The sequence below is a fragment of the Tiliqua scincoides genome, chromosome 12 (assembly GCF_035046505.1).
Source record: "Tiliqua scincoides isolate rTilSci1 chromosome 12, rTilSci1.hap2, whole genome shotgun sequence".
NCBI classification, from domain to species: Eukaryota; Metazoa; Chordata; class Lepidosauria; order Squamata; family Scincidae; genus Tiliqua; species Tiliqua scincoides.
Genome location: NC_089832.1, coordinates 8,076,203 through 8,090,151, shown reverse-complemented (window position 1 = coordinate 8,090,151; position 13,949 = coordinate 8,076,203). Strand labels below are relative to the sequence as shown.

The following is a 13,949-nucleotide window of genomic DNA, read 5'->3' as shown; positions in this document are numbered from 1 at the left end:
TAAACGGATTTCCCTACTGAGTGTAATATGATCAAATGTAAAATCTGATTCAGAGCATAGTGGCTTTAAACCAGAAATGTCTAACATTAGGCACAAGAGGGCCAAAGAAAAGAAGAAATAAACTGCCTGAATGCAAAACATTCCCATATAAAGAATATTCTGCTTGCCCCCCCTTTTTACAGTCGAAAGGCTTCCCCAAAAGGCCATCTTGCCAATCACACAGAAATGACAGATTTACATAACCTGGGGGGGGGAACTTATCCCCTGGGGGCTGGGGATAAGAATAGGCCCTCAGTTTGGCTGAGGCAACTAAACAGCCACCGGGTAGGTGGGACTCTTCAGCCTGGGAAGGCAGCTCATCTGAGAGAAGGAAAACTCTGATCCCAAACCTCCACTGCCTTGTGGCTACCTCCAGTTATGGAAAAGGCTTCAGGAGTCAACCTCGAGGCAAAATCTGGAGTCGGAGTCTCTGAGGCAGTTCATGGTTGAACACAGTCACGTTCTGGCAACTCCTGCAACGCTGCTGGAACCAACCGTATTGGCTTCTGCCTTTCCATTGGACCATTTCAGCGACGTGGAGAGGGGGGATTTGCTGCATGGGTAACAGCCTATCCTCCATACATACTTTACCCAGGCTTCGCGCACTGGAGAGGACACCCAGAACCACCATTCAGAGCGTGACACCATAGTCTTCCGAGACTGAAGGTTGCCAACAACATAACCTAACACATAGTCTAAGAATTGCCTGTTGCTTAGGGCTTATAAAATGCAGCCATTGGCTGAACTTCTTGATGTTGTAGAAGGGAAAGTGACAGCACAGAATGTTGGCAAATAGTGCAGCTTTGGAGGGGAAGCAAAAGGATAGTTTGGTAAGGAAAAAAAATTCATAAAACCTACCAGGGACATGAAGGAAGGGGACAGTCATGGGAACACTGAGGCTGGTGGGTTTTAGGTCAAAGAAGTAGGGCATGTTAGTGGAAGATGCATCACAATACGTGAAATGTTCTAAAAACCCTGCGAGGGGCAGTTTAGATGACAGTGAAGAAAGAGGAAGCCAGTGACATGACAGCTGAAGAAAAAGGGTTCAGCAGCCAAGAGAAAAGCAAGAATCTGAAGGTGTGATTACTGGAGGAAGGCAGTGAGGTCCCCTGGAATGGAGCTCTGCCACCACCTGCTCTAAAAAAAAGAAAGGAAAAGGTGGGAGGGGAGCTTGCTGATGCCATACTAGAAGCAAGATCTCATTTAACAAAAAAAGAAATATAATTTAACAAATGAATAAAGTGTTTAATAAAAAAATGAATGGAGTGATGAAATGGAAAAATGAAAATCTTCCACATGCCTAACAGCAACTGTTAAGGTATGGGAGGGCTCTTAGTTTTCCCAGATCCCATATTCGTGGTTTCACTTATCAGCAGATTGGGTCTGTGGGGCTCCCCTGAGGGCCCCCTCCGGAGGGTCTTCTGATCCCAGCAGAGGCCACACACATTCGCTCAGCCTCTGACAGGTTCAGACTGACTCTTAGAGTTTTTTAAAAAAAAAGTCACTTGCATTTTTTTCTGAAAAAACTGGAAGTAACGTTTTTAATGCCTTATAACTGCGGTTTTCAAACTCTCTGGGAGTTTGAAAGTCGCAGTAAGTGCTTGCAGCGGAGGGGACGGAGGCAGCGGGGTGGGGGAAGGCAGCGACATGATCCCCAGGATCCCGCAAAACTGGAAGTGGAGTGCAATTGCTCCACTTTCACTTTCCGCAGGCTGGGGAGCCCAGCAGACACTCCTGCAGGGCTTCCCGCAGGCCCAGGACGCTGCTGCAGGGACTGGTGAGTACATCCCAGTCCCTGCAGCTTCCTCCCTGCCTCTTCGCTGCCCCCGCCCCTTAAGGGGGCAGAGGCCAGGGCCTTCAGGCTGGGGTGTCGCAAAGCCCCACTTTGAAAAGCCCTGCCTTATAAGGCATTAGGAGGCCCAGGGAATCTTCTTCACAACTAACAACCACCTTCAAGGTATTCTCTGAGTCCCTGGCCAGCTGACACACACAAACATACCCCTCCTTCCCACCTCTTATCTTCTTGCTTAATCCTTATCTGCCCACTTATCTGACTGAAAACAGAAGGTAATTATTTCCTTCATTTTGCAGAGGTCCTAACCTGTAACAACAGGGACATAATTTAATTACTTAAAGACTTTATCATGCCAATTTTTTATACCCTAAAGGTCTACGTATCTGTTTTTTTTTCCAAACCTTTATGGTTTTGTTCTAACTTTATTCTTCTGCAAAGTATTTTTTTTAAATTGTGTTAGATCATGAAAGTTCTTAATAAATCACTGTTTTGATTGGTGATGGAGGGTGAGGAACATATGCTAAAGCCTCCGCATCAATCCCACCTTCTTTTTAGAAGGCATATGTTTGCTTTATCACCTTGTCAATCTTGCACCCAAAGTCTGCCCACTCGGAGGCAGTTTAATGATTCTCTGTATGGTCAACCCTGACCTTATTTAGGCAATGTTGATTGGAAGCCATTGTGTGAGCATGAAATAAGCTTACATTGCTACTTACCAGTCCAGTTCAATGTCATCTGCATAGAAAATGCAGATGTGACTTGAAATTTAAACAGCACTGAATGCCTGATGCTGACAATAAGGAGAGAGGGGCACAAAGAGCAGAGAAGAATTAGCACCTTCCCTTCTCCTTGTATCCCACATCTGTGGGCATCTGGTTGGCCACTGTGGGCATCTGGTTGGCCACTGAGCAGGGCCAGACCGGCCCATCTATGAAACCAACTGAGGAGGACGGCAAACAGGCAGCAGATTGGCATAGAGTGCCTACTCCCCCCATCTGTCCATTCACTGCTTCTCATCCCACTCCCTACTGGAAAAGGAAGAGGGGATGAAGCGTGAGTATGAAAGAGAGGAAATTGGTGGGCTAGAGTGGCAGAAGCTGGTACATCTCCAGACATTTTTCATAGCACTTGAGACAGCAGGAAATCTTGGGCCACTGAGAGCGCAATCCTAACTTGTGCCAGCCCAGGAGACATGCCGTCAAGCACATTTGCATCTCCTTAGGAGTCAGCTGGGCTGGTGCATGGAGTTGCACTGGTCTGCAGAGGCTGCATCCAGCCTCCACTGCATCAACAGAAGGTAAGTCTGTGCCGGCCAAGCTCAGCCAGCGCGGGGGTCAGGGGGCATGGGGAAGGTGGGGAGGAGATGCTTATTAGGTGGCGCAGATCCAAGTAACCCATTGAGGCCGCTGCGGCTCTCCCTGGCGTAAGGAGAATTTTTTTTCCCTTTGCCTCAGGCCAAGTCTCAGACAGCCCAACATGTGCCGGATACAGTGCAGGTCCACAGGCCTGCCAGTTGCAGCGCAAGTTAGGATTGCACAATGAAGAGCATAGGATGCTGGTGTGACCCAGAAGAGCTCTTCTTGTGTTCTTATTAATTGAGTTTTGCTCACTGGACTTTCCTATTTTTCCTTCTTGCTCCTGGGGGCTCAGAAAACTCTAGAGCAGAATTTGGTGCACTATAGGAGCCAGAAGAGGGAACAAGTAGAAATCAGAGACAAGGGGTGTATCTTCTACTTGCACAGGGCACCACTGAATAAACAAAACATGCGGGCAGTTCATAATTTTTTGTTTAATGGCCATGACGTTTATTAAGATAGTGGGCTTTCTAGAGAGCAGAACACAATGACGTATGATAATAAAGGAAGAATAATCGAAGAGGACATGCAAAGCACAACACCTAGTCAGGCCTGACAGCCATGAAGCTTTGATAGAAATAGCCTGTGACTCAGTAAGATTCCCACTGGAGGAATCCAGAATTTCAGTATGTGTCACTTGGGGGGAAAGATGGTAGACATACATCATCATGATTCACAAAGGAAGACAGCAGAGGAAAAGTGTCACAAGATGACCTTTACTTGTTCGATTTTGGAACATTAAACATTATTGCACTTTTCACTTTCTATCCCATCCATGAAGCAGAGAACAACAGCTTCTAAAAAGACCACAAATGCACACACAGTTGAAAACAACCAAATAAAATGCCCAACCCAAAATGATACAATGTAGACATAATTCATATTAACGTTGCAGTTACTCTTGCAATGAGTTGTTTTCATGGAGGATGGATCTACTAGCTGTAATAGGTTATAAAAAGCTAAATGAAGCCTCCAGGTTCAGAGGCAGTATACCCTGGAGAATCAGTTGCTGGGGGTAGAGAGGAAAAATAAAAACAACAAACATGTTGCTTTCAGTTTAGGAGCTTCCCAGAGGCATTTGTTCTCTATATCCTTCTTTCTATCTGGGGATCTTTGTATTTCATCTTTCTGCCTCCAAAAGTAACTCCAACTCATCAAAAGAAAAAGAAAAATACTATACAATAAAACAGTACCATAAATCACAACAAAACAAACAAACAAACAAAACAAAGCTAAGAAACCAAGCAAATAAAACAGCTGAACAACAGAACACAGGAAAGCAAACCAGGAGCATAAATGTAACTAAGGACCCAATCCTATGAGCCTTCAGCACTGATGATGAGCTCCAGCACAGACCTGTAATATTATGTACATGTACTGTAAGGCCCACTTACTGCACCATGGGAGGAGGGAATGCCAGGTAGAGAGAGTGCTGGCAAATGCTCCTATCCCCCATGGAGACCTCCAGCAGTGTCTTGGTGCCCACAGGATCTGGTAATCACCATTTTGGCACCACTGGAGCTGTGGGTGCCAGGAACCATAGGGTTGGGTTGTAAGTGTCCATCTAAACAAAGAAGTTTTAACTAGACAGCAAAGTGTTAACAGTAAGGGAGCCAACAAAGGGCCTCCAAGGGAAAGGAGTTTGACAATCTGGAGACTGTGATCGAAAAGCTCCTGTCATGTGTCACTCAAATAGATCTCAGAAGAGTGGGAATATGGAGGAGGTCTCATCTATTGAACAAAGTGGGCAAGCAAGTTCATTTGAGGAGAGATGGTCCCTTAAAGATCTGATTGGCTGTTCTAGTACATCTGAAGCCTTGCCTAGGTGGATGCATGTGGCCTTGATGAATCAAAACTCTTACAGTATATTCTTAAAACCCAGATCATGCAAAAGATTCATATTAATACTTCAGGAAAATGCTCAGACTTTATGAATTGCTAGTGGGTGGGAGCCCAAGAACAGCTCCCTCAGTGCACCTCCTGTTTGGTGCTCAGATGGTATAGCTCTCAGTTGATCTTAAAAGTCCTGGAGCTTGCCTTTCAAGCCCTGAACAATTTGGAACCTCCTTCCTGTGCGCTGTAGCTGTCATCAAAGTCTCTACTCTGGACATCCAGTTTATTACATATCTTGTGGGCATCCACAGGGGTGGCCCAGTCATATGGTGAGGTGAGACAGGTGGCATCAACAGCTGGTTGCAGGGGAAGAGGCAAGAAGGTGCTGGATTTAAGATGTCTGTCACCCCAAGCCTGCTTCCGCGACGTCCACCTCCACCTCCTTCAGCCTGCAGCAGTTGCTGTCTGTATTGATCCTCTTTCTGCCCACTAAAAGCAAGTAGAAAGTGGATCACCCTTCTTCTTACCAGTCTCCTCACATGATTTCCTCAAATCTGAAAGTGCAGGGCTTCTGGTTTTATTTGCTGGGACCGTACAAAGCAATTCCTTCATTTGCATAGTACCTTTAAACAAAACTGGAAGTCCCACCCGTCTGAGTTTGTAAAAATCACATGACAAGTAAAGTAAGGGGTTTGTGTTTGTGTTTGGGTGTGTGTGTGTGTGTGTGTGTGTGTGTGTGTGTGAGAGAGAGAGAGAGAGAGAGAGAGAGAGAGAGAGAGAGGTGGCAGTGGCGAATACAAAAAGCCATTGACCAGCGTGACCTGGTTCATCCACTTAGAGCATCTCTGAAGTGCCCACCCTACTGAGGCCAAGCAAACCCTATCCATATGTACATTTCCGCTGCTAAAATGGCTTTTTGAAGAAAGCATTTCATATCAGCTGTGGCAGTTTGTTGCTGCCATTTTATCCTTGTGCTGTGTTTTATGACACTGGTCACAGTTTCATCAATGTATGCATTTTATTTTGGCTTGTGCATCTTGATAGTTTTGAGGTTGCTAGCCTCTATATGCTACCTCCAGGTTCATACACAGTACATATATGAATACTAGTTTCTGGGATGTAACAGCAGGGGCAGGCAATTTGTGGACATGTTCTGCTTCCAGGCTTTCCATAAGCATTTATTTGTCCAAGCAATGCTGGACTATACAGGCCTTTGGTCTGAACCAGTGGGACCTTCTTATGTTCCTGTGAATCTTTTTAAGAGAAAAGTGGGGATGTATAAAAGAAGGAAGGCCTAAAATAAACTAATACAGAAATTAAAAAGACCCCAAGACTGCAATCCTATACACACTACCTGGGATTAGGTCGAACTGAACTCAGTGGGTTTTGCTTCTGAGTAGATATGCACAGGATTGGGTTGCAAGTCTTTTAAGCTGTATAAAACATATCCTACTGAACACAGTGAGCCTTACTTCTAAGTAAACATGCTCTAGTAGAGCGCAAAACTGCATTATGCTATCTTAAAATATTTACTGGACCCCTGTCTGGTTTAGGTCACTTCTTTGTGATAGTATAAGATTCTCATTCTTCTACGTACAACAGGCTCCCCCTAAGAGCTCCATATCCAAGGGAACTTGTGACTGACAGGTCTTCAGCTGCAGCCCTTTCTTGTCAGAGAAGAATCTTTCCTACAGGAAAAACCTTACTGAAAGCTTTTTGGCATTCTGAAAATGCTGATTGGTTAAGTAACTAAGTATGAAACCTGTAAAATAATTGAGAAAGTTCCAGAGAGGTTCATCTGTGTTACTCCGCCATAAGAACAAAGGGCCTTAAAAAAATGAGCAAATAACACTTGGAATGTTGCAAGTGGGATGATTGTAGAATTAGGGCCAAATCCTTTCCAATTTTCCAGTGCTGGTGCAGCTGTGCCAGTGGGGCATGCACTGCATCCCGTGGTGGGGAGGCAGTCACAGAGGCCTTCTCAAGATATGAGAACATGTGTTCCCTTTCCTTAGGGCTGCATTGAGGCTGCACTGGCAGTGGAAAGTTGGATAGGATTGGGCCCTTAGTCATTATGCCAGCGCCCTTGATTCTTACTGGAACTAAACAAATCGTTCCATCACCATGCACAGATTTATATGACTCTGTTAATCTCTTCAGATTTACATGCATTTTCATTCCACCTTTAATCCAAGGAGCTCAGGGGTGGCATACATGGTATAGTCCCCCCCCCCACACACACACACACATTTTATCCTGACAGCAACCATCTATGCTTATAGCCTGACGCTAGACTGAGATATGGCAATTTACCCAAGACAATTCAGCGATTGGGTGGGGATTTGAAACCAGGCCTTTCCAGTTCTAGCCCACCACCCTAACCACTATAGCATGAGGCCCCAATAGGTGTGAGACCCAATTGGGGCCATTGGTTCAGTTGGTTTAAATCTGGCCCTGGTTGGCTAAGCTCTACATAGTTATGTAGAGCTTAAAACTGGCTTATAACAGGGCTTAAAACCTAGCAGTAACTGTATAGCTTAAACCTAGCAGTGGCTGTATAGGTTTATGAAGATATCAAGCATCAATTCTGAGTCCAGACATTGGTGCATCTAGCTGAGCATTATCTACAATGACTAGCAAGGGTTTGAGGCCGGGGTCTTTTCTAGAACAGTCAGGGATTTAACTTGGGACTTATTTATTTATTGTTCACATTGTTATACCGCCCTTCCTCCAAGGTGGAGGAAGTAAAAATCAGTAATTTTACTACCCGCCCTTCTCTCCTTTTTGTCCTCACAACAACCCTGTGAGGTAGGTGAGGCTGAGAGAGAGTGACTGGCCCAAGATCACCCAAGAAGCTTCATGACTGAACAGGGATTTGAACTTGGGTCTTCCAGGTCTACATCCTACACCAGAACTACTACATCATCATGGCTCTCGGCAAGCTTCTTGGCAAGCTTCTTTACCATATCTTTGCATGGTAAATTCAATAACAGATATATTGCCATAATCCTGCTGAAACTATCCTAGAATTAGGGCGCAATCCTAACCCCTTATGTCAGTGCTTTCCACCGCTTTCCAGCTATGCCAATGGAACATGTGCTGCATCCTGCAGTTGGGTGTCACTCACGGAAACATTCACAGAGGAATGTTTGTTCCCTTACCTCAGAGCTGCATTGCCCTTATGTCAGTGCTGGAAAGCACTGACATAAGGGGTTAGGATTGTACCCTTAAACTATTCCTACTGAGCACTGAGTGAGCCCCCTGCTGATTTAAATAAACTGAGATGCCTCTTATTCAATTCACCCCAAGGTAGATTATAACGGCTCAAGAGCTGCCACATATCACAACTCTTGAGTAATGAGAAGCAATAAAACGGTTCATTGCCTAATCTGATTTTTACTACCCGGAAATGCCTGAGAGTAAACTACATTTTGCATTGCAGTGTGTCTTTCAGCAAATATAGTTGCAACTTAGAAAGCAAATGAAATCACAGAGCAATCTACTGCGTGTTTATTAGGAAACAAGTCTCGTTTATTTCAATGGGGCACACTCCGAGGAAAGAGCCTATTGGATAGCAGCCTCTGTGGTGTTTAATTTTGGTTCTCACAGATGGAGCTGCACTTCACAATTCTGGATTAAAATTTGCTCATAAACAATATTTTTAATCTTTTTTAAAAAAACTAATCTGGGTGCATATGAAATGGCAAATTGTGCTGTTGGCTCTGTTTTAAATGACTAAAATGTGTCTTTTGGAACCACCATTCCAAATAAAGTCGTCTCTTTTGTTTACACATTTGGATCCCACAAATATCAGTTCTGTTTTCTTCTCAACTCACAAGAAGCCACTTGCAGCCTGAATATTGTCCCATTTATCTCAATGGCATTTTCTTCCTAAGTCCTAGGACTGCAGACGGGGGAGTAAGTCTCACTGAATTCAACTGGACTTATTTCTGTGGATTTGTGTGTGTTTAGCATCACAGGAGTCCAGGTAGATCCTAAACCAACTCCAAAGCAAGCCCCATTGGGTTGAATCAAGCGAACATGCACAGGACAACAGCCATTGTCGCAAACAGCAGGTGAACTGAATGCCACTTGCAAATGAACCTCTCTGAGAAGCTCATTGCTGCTTCCCTGCATGGTTCAAGGTTAATTATATTTATCAACAAGGCAAAGGAGCAGCAGCTGCAAGGGTGCCAAAAGACTGCAAGCTCTGTGTGTGTGCGAGCTCTGTGTGTTTCCAGCATTTCCCATTTATCAGAGCTGAACTTTACTCATAAACTCAGAGGGCAGGGATGATCTGGGGTTGGATGAATTGCCTGAGGGCAAATTTAACATGCTTTCCAATGCTACTAAAAATATGTAAATAAGAAGAAATGTAAACGACCATGTTCTGGGGGCATTTCACAAATAGGAAATAGCTTGCACCTTAGGACTGTGCTGCTTGATTTGCATTTATTTCAAAAGAAAATTCATTTACCTAGACTTAGAGCTTCTCTCTCTCTCTCTCTCTCTCTCTCTCTCTCTCTCTCTCTCTCTCTCTCTCTCTCTCTGGTGTGTGTGTATGTTTCATGCACTTTCTAAAATCTGAGTTGTATATTCTGGGGTGTCTGTAAAGGAAAAGATGAAAGGGGGTGCTAGTTTTTCCCTCCTCCTCTAAAGTAGTTTGGGCCAAATTCCACTCTTTCAGTAAAATAATTCTTACAATTCCTTAATCCCCAAAACCTGCAAGAGAAATAATTGCACCTTCTACCTTTGTTTACCTTCGCTTTCCTCTATGGTCTCCCTGGACCAGTGTCAGATTTTAGATTTGTAAACTTCTTGGGGCAGGGACCTGTGCACCTGTACTTTGGAAAGCACACATCGCACCTTGATGACATTATATAAAACCATCTCCATCACACACAGAGTTCTAAAGAAGAGCATAGATCACAGCTGTTTCTCCCTTAGTCCTAAAGCACCTTACCTCTCAACGGACTCATCGTGGTTCTCTTCTGTGATCATCTGCAGTTCCTGTGTGTTTTTGTTGGACTCTTCCCTGTCACAGGTTTCCTCTGTGCCGGCTTTCGGTGTCTGCTGGGTCACCTGCAGCTGTTCAATGAGATTTTGTTCATGCCAAGTTTGAATGGACCGGTGGGGCACTGGGTTTGGGCCGGGCACCGGTGCCAAGATGTTGTGGTGGAGAGGGCTGCTGTTTTTCTTCAGCCCATTTCTGTCCCGTGAGTGGCTTTTCAGCCGAGTCTGAACCGGCGTTCCTCTATGCTCATATCCTTCCTGCTGCAAGCAGCCTCCAGTACTGGTAGAACTCTGTGAAGGGTGACTGAACCATCTCCAGCGAAGCCTCAAGATCTGCTTCACATCAAATTCTTTCTTTCCAGAGACTGACATCTTTGCAGCTTGGAGAAAAGAAAGGAAAAAAAAATAAGAGAGGAAAACAAATGGGAGGGGGACAGGATCCTGTGCTCCAAAGGAAATGGAGACTGTTCCTCTCTTGTGTTTCAGTGTCTTCTCTTAATCCAGAAGAGGCATGTGTGCCTTGTATATATCCCTCCTTTCCTTTCTCTTTCTTTCCTGCAGCTTGCAAGCACTTCTGTTCAGCCCGTTCTAACTGTATCGGTGGGAATCCATTCTGACAGAATGATGAGGTCGGATCTCAAACAAGTAAATCAGCTTAGCACAGGCAAATGTCTGCTATTACACTCCCAAGCTGCCAGGCTTACACACACACACACACACAGAGAGAGAGAGAGAGAGAGAGAGAGAGAGAGAGAGAGAGAGAGAGATAGTGCTGCTCCCTCGCATATATAAGCTCTCCTCCTATCATCCAGAGAGATCTTGCCCTGCAACTTCACTTGCGAATTGGTTCATTCTTTATTCTGCCCACACACACCCTGGGTGGACTAGAACCAACCTGGCTTGTAAGCAGCACTGAATCTCATGCTAAGGTTGCACACTTCTCTGGGAGCGAATCCTGTTGGTAGGACTTACTTCTGGGTAAGCATCTCTAGGCAATCAGGCTACATCCAGCCACTTGGAAACAAGTTTCATGACATGAAATCAATGAGACCGTCTCCCCATAAACGTTGTTGAGTCAGGCTGCAAGATTTATATGGTTTTAATGGAAGTGGTGCTTTTTACTGAGTGATATGTGTATGTTTTAATGCTCAGTTCCCCATGGCACAGTTCTCTGAAGTTCAATGGCCCCTTAAGAATCTTTTCATGTACATTCCAGTACCCATAAAATGAGAAATTACTGGAAATGGGTGTCCTCAAGCGCAGTAGAGTTGTATCTCAAATGAAAGGCAGCATATAAACTCTGTTGCCTGGTCTCATGTCAAATCTGTCTCCCTTGCTCTTCTCTTCCCTTTCTCTTGCCCTGTTTCTAGGAGTAGAATTTTGAAGAATTCTCCTCCATATTATGAAGGGATGCTGAGGAAGCTTGCAGTGATCAGAGGTCCTCTCCCTAAAGGATCATATCTGTGGAAAACACACCACTTCCTGACTAACAGTTTGTGCCTATGTCAATATGACCACACCACTCCAGCCATTGCTCTTTCTCACCATAAAAAGAGGCAGGACAATCAGGGCCAGCCCAAGACCCCCTGACTCCTGAGGCAGCAGGCCAGATGCTGCCCCCTTGACCAGTGGTGTACCAGGCGGTCCTCCCACTCTCCAATGTTCTGGCTTTCTTCTCCCCTCCTCATTTCCTCTTTTTCTCTGCTCCCCCTATTTCTTTTCCAGTCCAGGGAGTGGAAGTTAAAGGAACAGCAGTGGAGGCAAGCAGGCAGGCAGAGATGAGTGCCCCCCACCCAATCTGCTGCCCTGAGGCAATCAGTAAGCCTCATTGATAGGCCAGCTCTGAGTGCAACAATGGCACCCATCTCCAATTTGTCATTGATAAGGCTATGCTGGATAATCAGCACATGGAGGCAAAGCCACAGGATGTGTTCCACTTTATGAAATACTAGCCAAATGCCCATCATTGGAAGACAAGACTATCAATGGCTACTAGCTATAGGCTAGTATAGCTATATGGGTATAGTAAAGGCTATATGCACCCAGGCACCCTTCCCTCTAAAGCAGGTTCCCAAAGCGTGTATCATAATGCCTTAGGGCAGGGGTGGGCAAACTTTCAACTTTAGGGATCCTGAATCTTTTAAGAATTGTATAGAAGGGGACATTTCAGCAGGTGCAGCTTGTTATCTCACAGATGAGAAGCTGCACCTGCTGAAATGGTCTCTCCTACATAATTGTTAAAGGTCCAGGATCCCTAAAGTTGAAAGTATGTCCTGGGTGGTCCCGCCTATCTGCTCTCCCAGTCACCCCCATCCGGTGGCGTAGCTGGAGGGGGGATGGAGCGCTCAGCCTGGAAGGGAGGTGGGTGAGCAGCTCCTCCCTTCAGAGCTATTCCCGAAGGGGAGGAAACGGAGCCATACAGCTCTGTTCCCCCCCCCCGCAGGGAATGGCTCCAAAGGGAGGGGCTGCTTGCCCACCTCCCTGCCAGGCTGCGTGCTCCACCCCCCCTCCAGCTACGCCACTGCCCCCTTCTCAATCTCATTACGTTTTGTGAAATTTGGGGACCACCATCTTAAATCTAATAAAATATAAATTTTATCGAATAAATATATATCGAATAAATAAAAATGCTGGTGCCTGGAATATAAATTGAATAAATACATAAATAAATAAATCTCATAAAATCTTCCCAAGATTTCTCATATCTTGGGCAGATATCTCATGTCATTTGAGTGCTGCCATCTTGGATCTCACGAGATTTTGTGAAATCAAAGATGGTGGTGCCTGGTTGAGCCAGGAAGAAGAGGCTGAGAGGGTGCTGCACCCAGTAAGTTTGGAAACCACTGCTCTAAAGGGTCCACACCAGCGCATGGACCACTTTGGCTGCTGCCACACCATCTCCAGATGTTCAGTGATAACATCATCACATCATAGCTGAACTTCCAAGTTGCCAAGCTCCACAGTGTGTGGGCTTGGTTGGGAAGTGCACAGGCAAACCACCACACACCTTAGCGGGAACACTGCCTCCAGGTGTAGACAGAATACGGGTCTGAATATCAATTGCTGGGAAGCAACGGCAAGAGAGTAATATGTCTTCATCTCCTGCTTGTGGACTCCCCAGAGGCATCTGATGGGCTGCTGTGAGAAATAGGATGATGGCCCAGATCAGTGGTTCTCAAACATACGTGGATCACAACAGCCTCGCAGCCTCTTCTTCCCAGCTCAGCCAGGCGCCAGCATTTTGACTCTCAAGATTTTTTGAGATCCAGGATGGCAGCACCCAGGAGGAGGGGCAACTGGATACATCCCTAAGGCATCGTGACACATATTTTGGGAACACCTAGCCTAGATGAACTCCTTTTATTTTTTTCACCTCAAAGAAAGAGCTTGATAAAATAAATACTAAAATGCAGACTTGGCACACAGAAGGCAAGCAAAGCCTTTTTCTACCACTAGAACTGGTCAAAGATCTCCAGATGTCCAAGGAAGTCTACCAAAGTGCTGCACCCCTCCTCAGCAATTCACACACCAGTACCATTCCTCCTGCTCCCTTGATTCAGAAAGGAAGAGGCGAACAGAATTCTATCCCACTGGTTCTCAAACTTACCAGAGCTGTGACCCACCTCAGCCTCCAGCTCTGTCACAGCGATCCACCACGGGCCTCTGAAACGCCTTGGACACAACAGGACATTACATTCACAAAACCCAGAAGTGACGCAGAAGTCATTTTCAGAGGCTTTTTGGGGCCCACAGAGGCCTCTGGAGACCATCCCAGGTCCAGCATGAAACAGGAGTGGCCTCCATTTGTGGGTCACAACCCTGAAATGGCCCCTGGTTGCATCTGTTTGCCTCCGGTTTGGCCAGGTGGGCCCAAATCCTGACCTGCCTAGCCTTGGGCTGTGACCCAAGTGAGC

The 13,949-nt window shown here is 45.6% G+C and overlaps 1 protein-coding gene across 1 annotated transcript in view; it reads right to left on the bottom strand.

Moving 5' to 3' along the window:
- KLHL4 (kelch like family member 4) overlaps window positions 1–10,607 on the bottom strand; it is a 56,877-nt gene extending 46,270 nt beyond the window's left edge. The window contains 1 exon segment of the mRNA XM_066639987.1: window positions 9,986–10,607. Within this exon segment, the coding sequence (XP_066496084.1) occupies window positions 9,986–10,407 (422 nt within the window). The 5' untranslated portion in view covers window positions 10,408–10,607.
- Window positions 10,608–13,949: the final 3,342 nt, after the last annotated feature.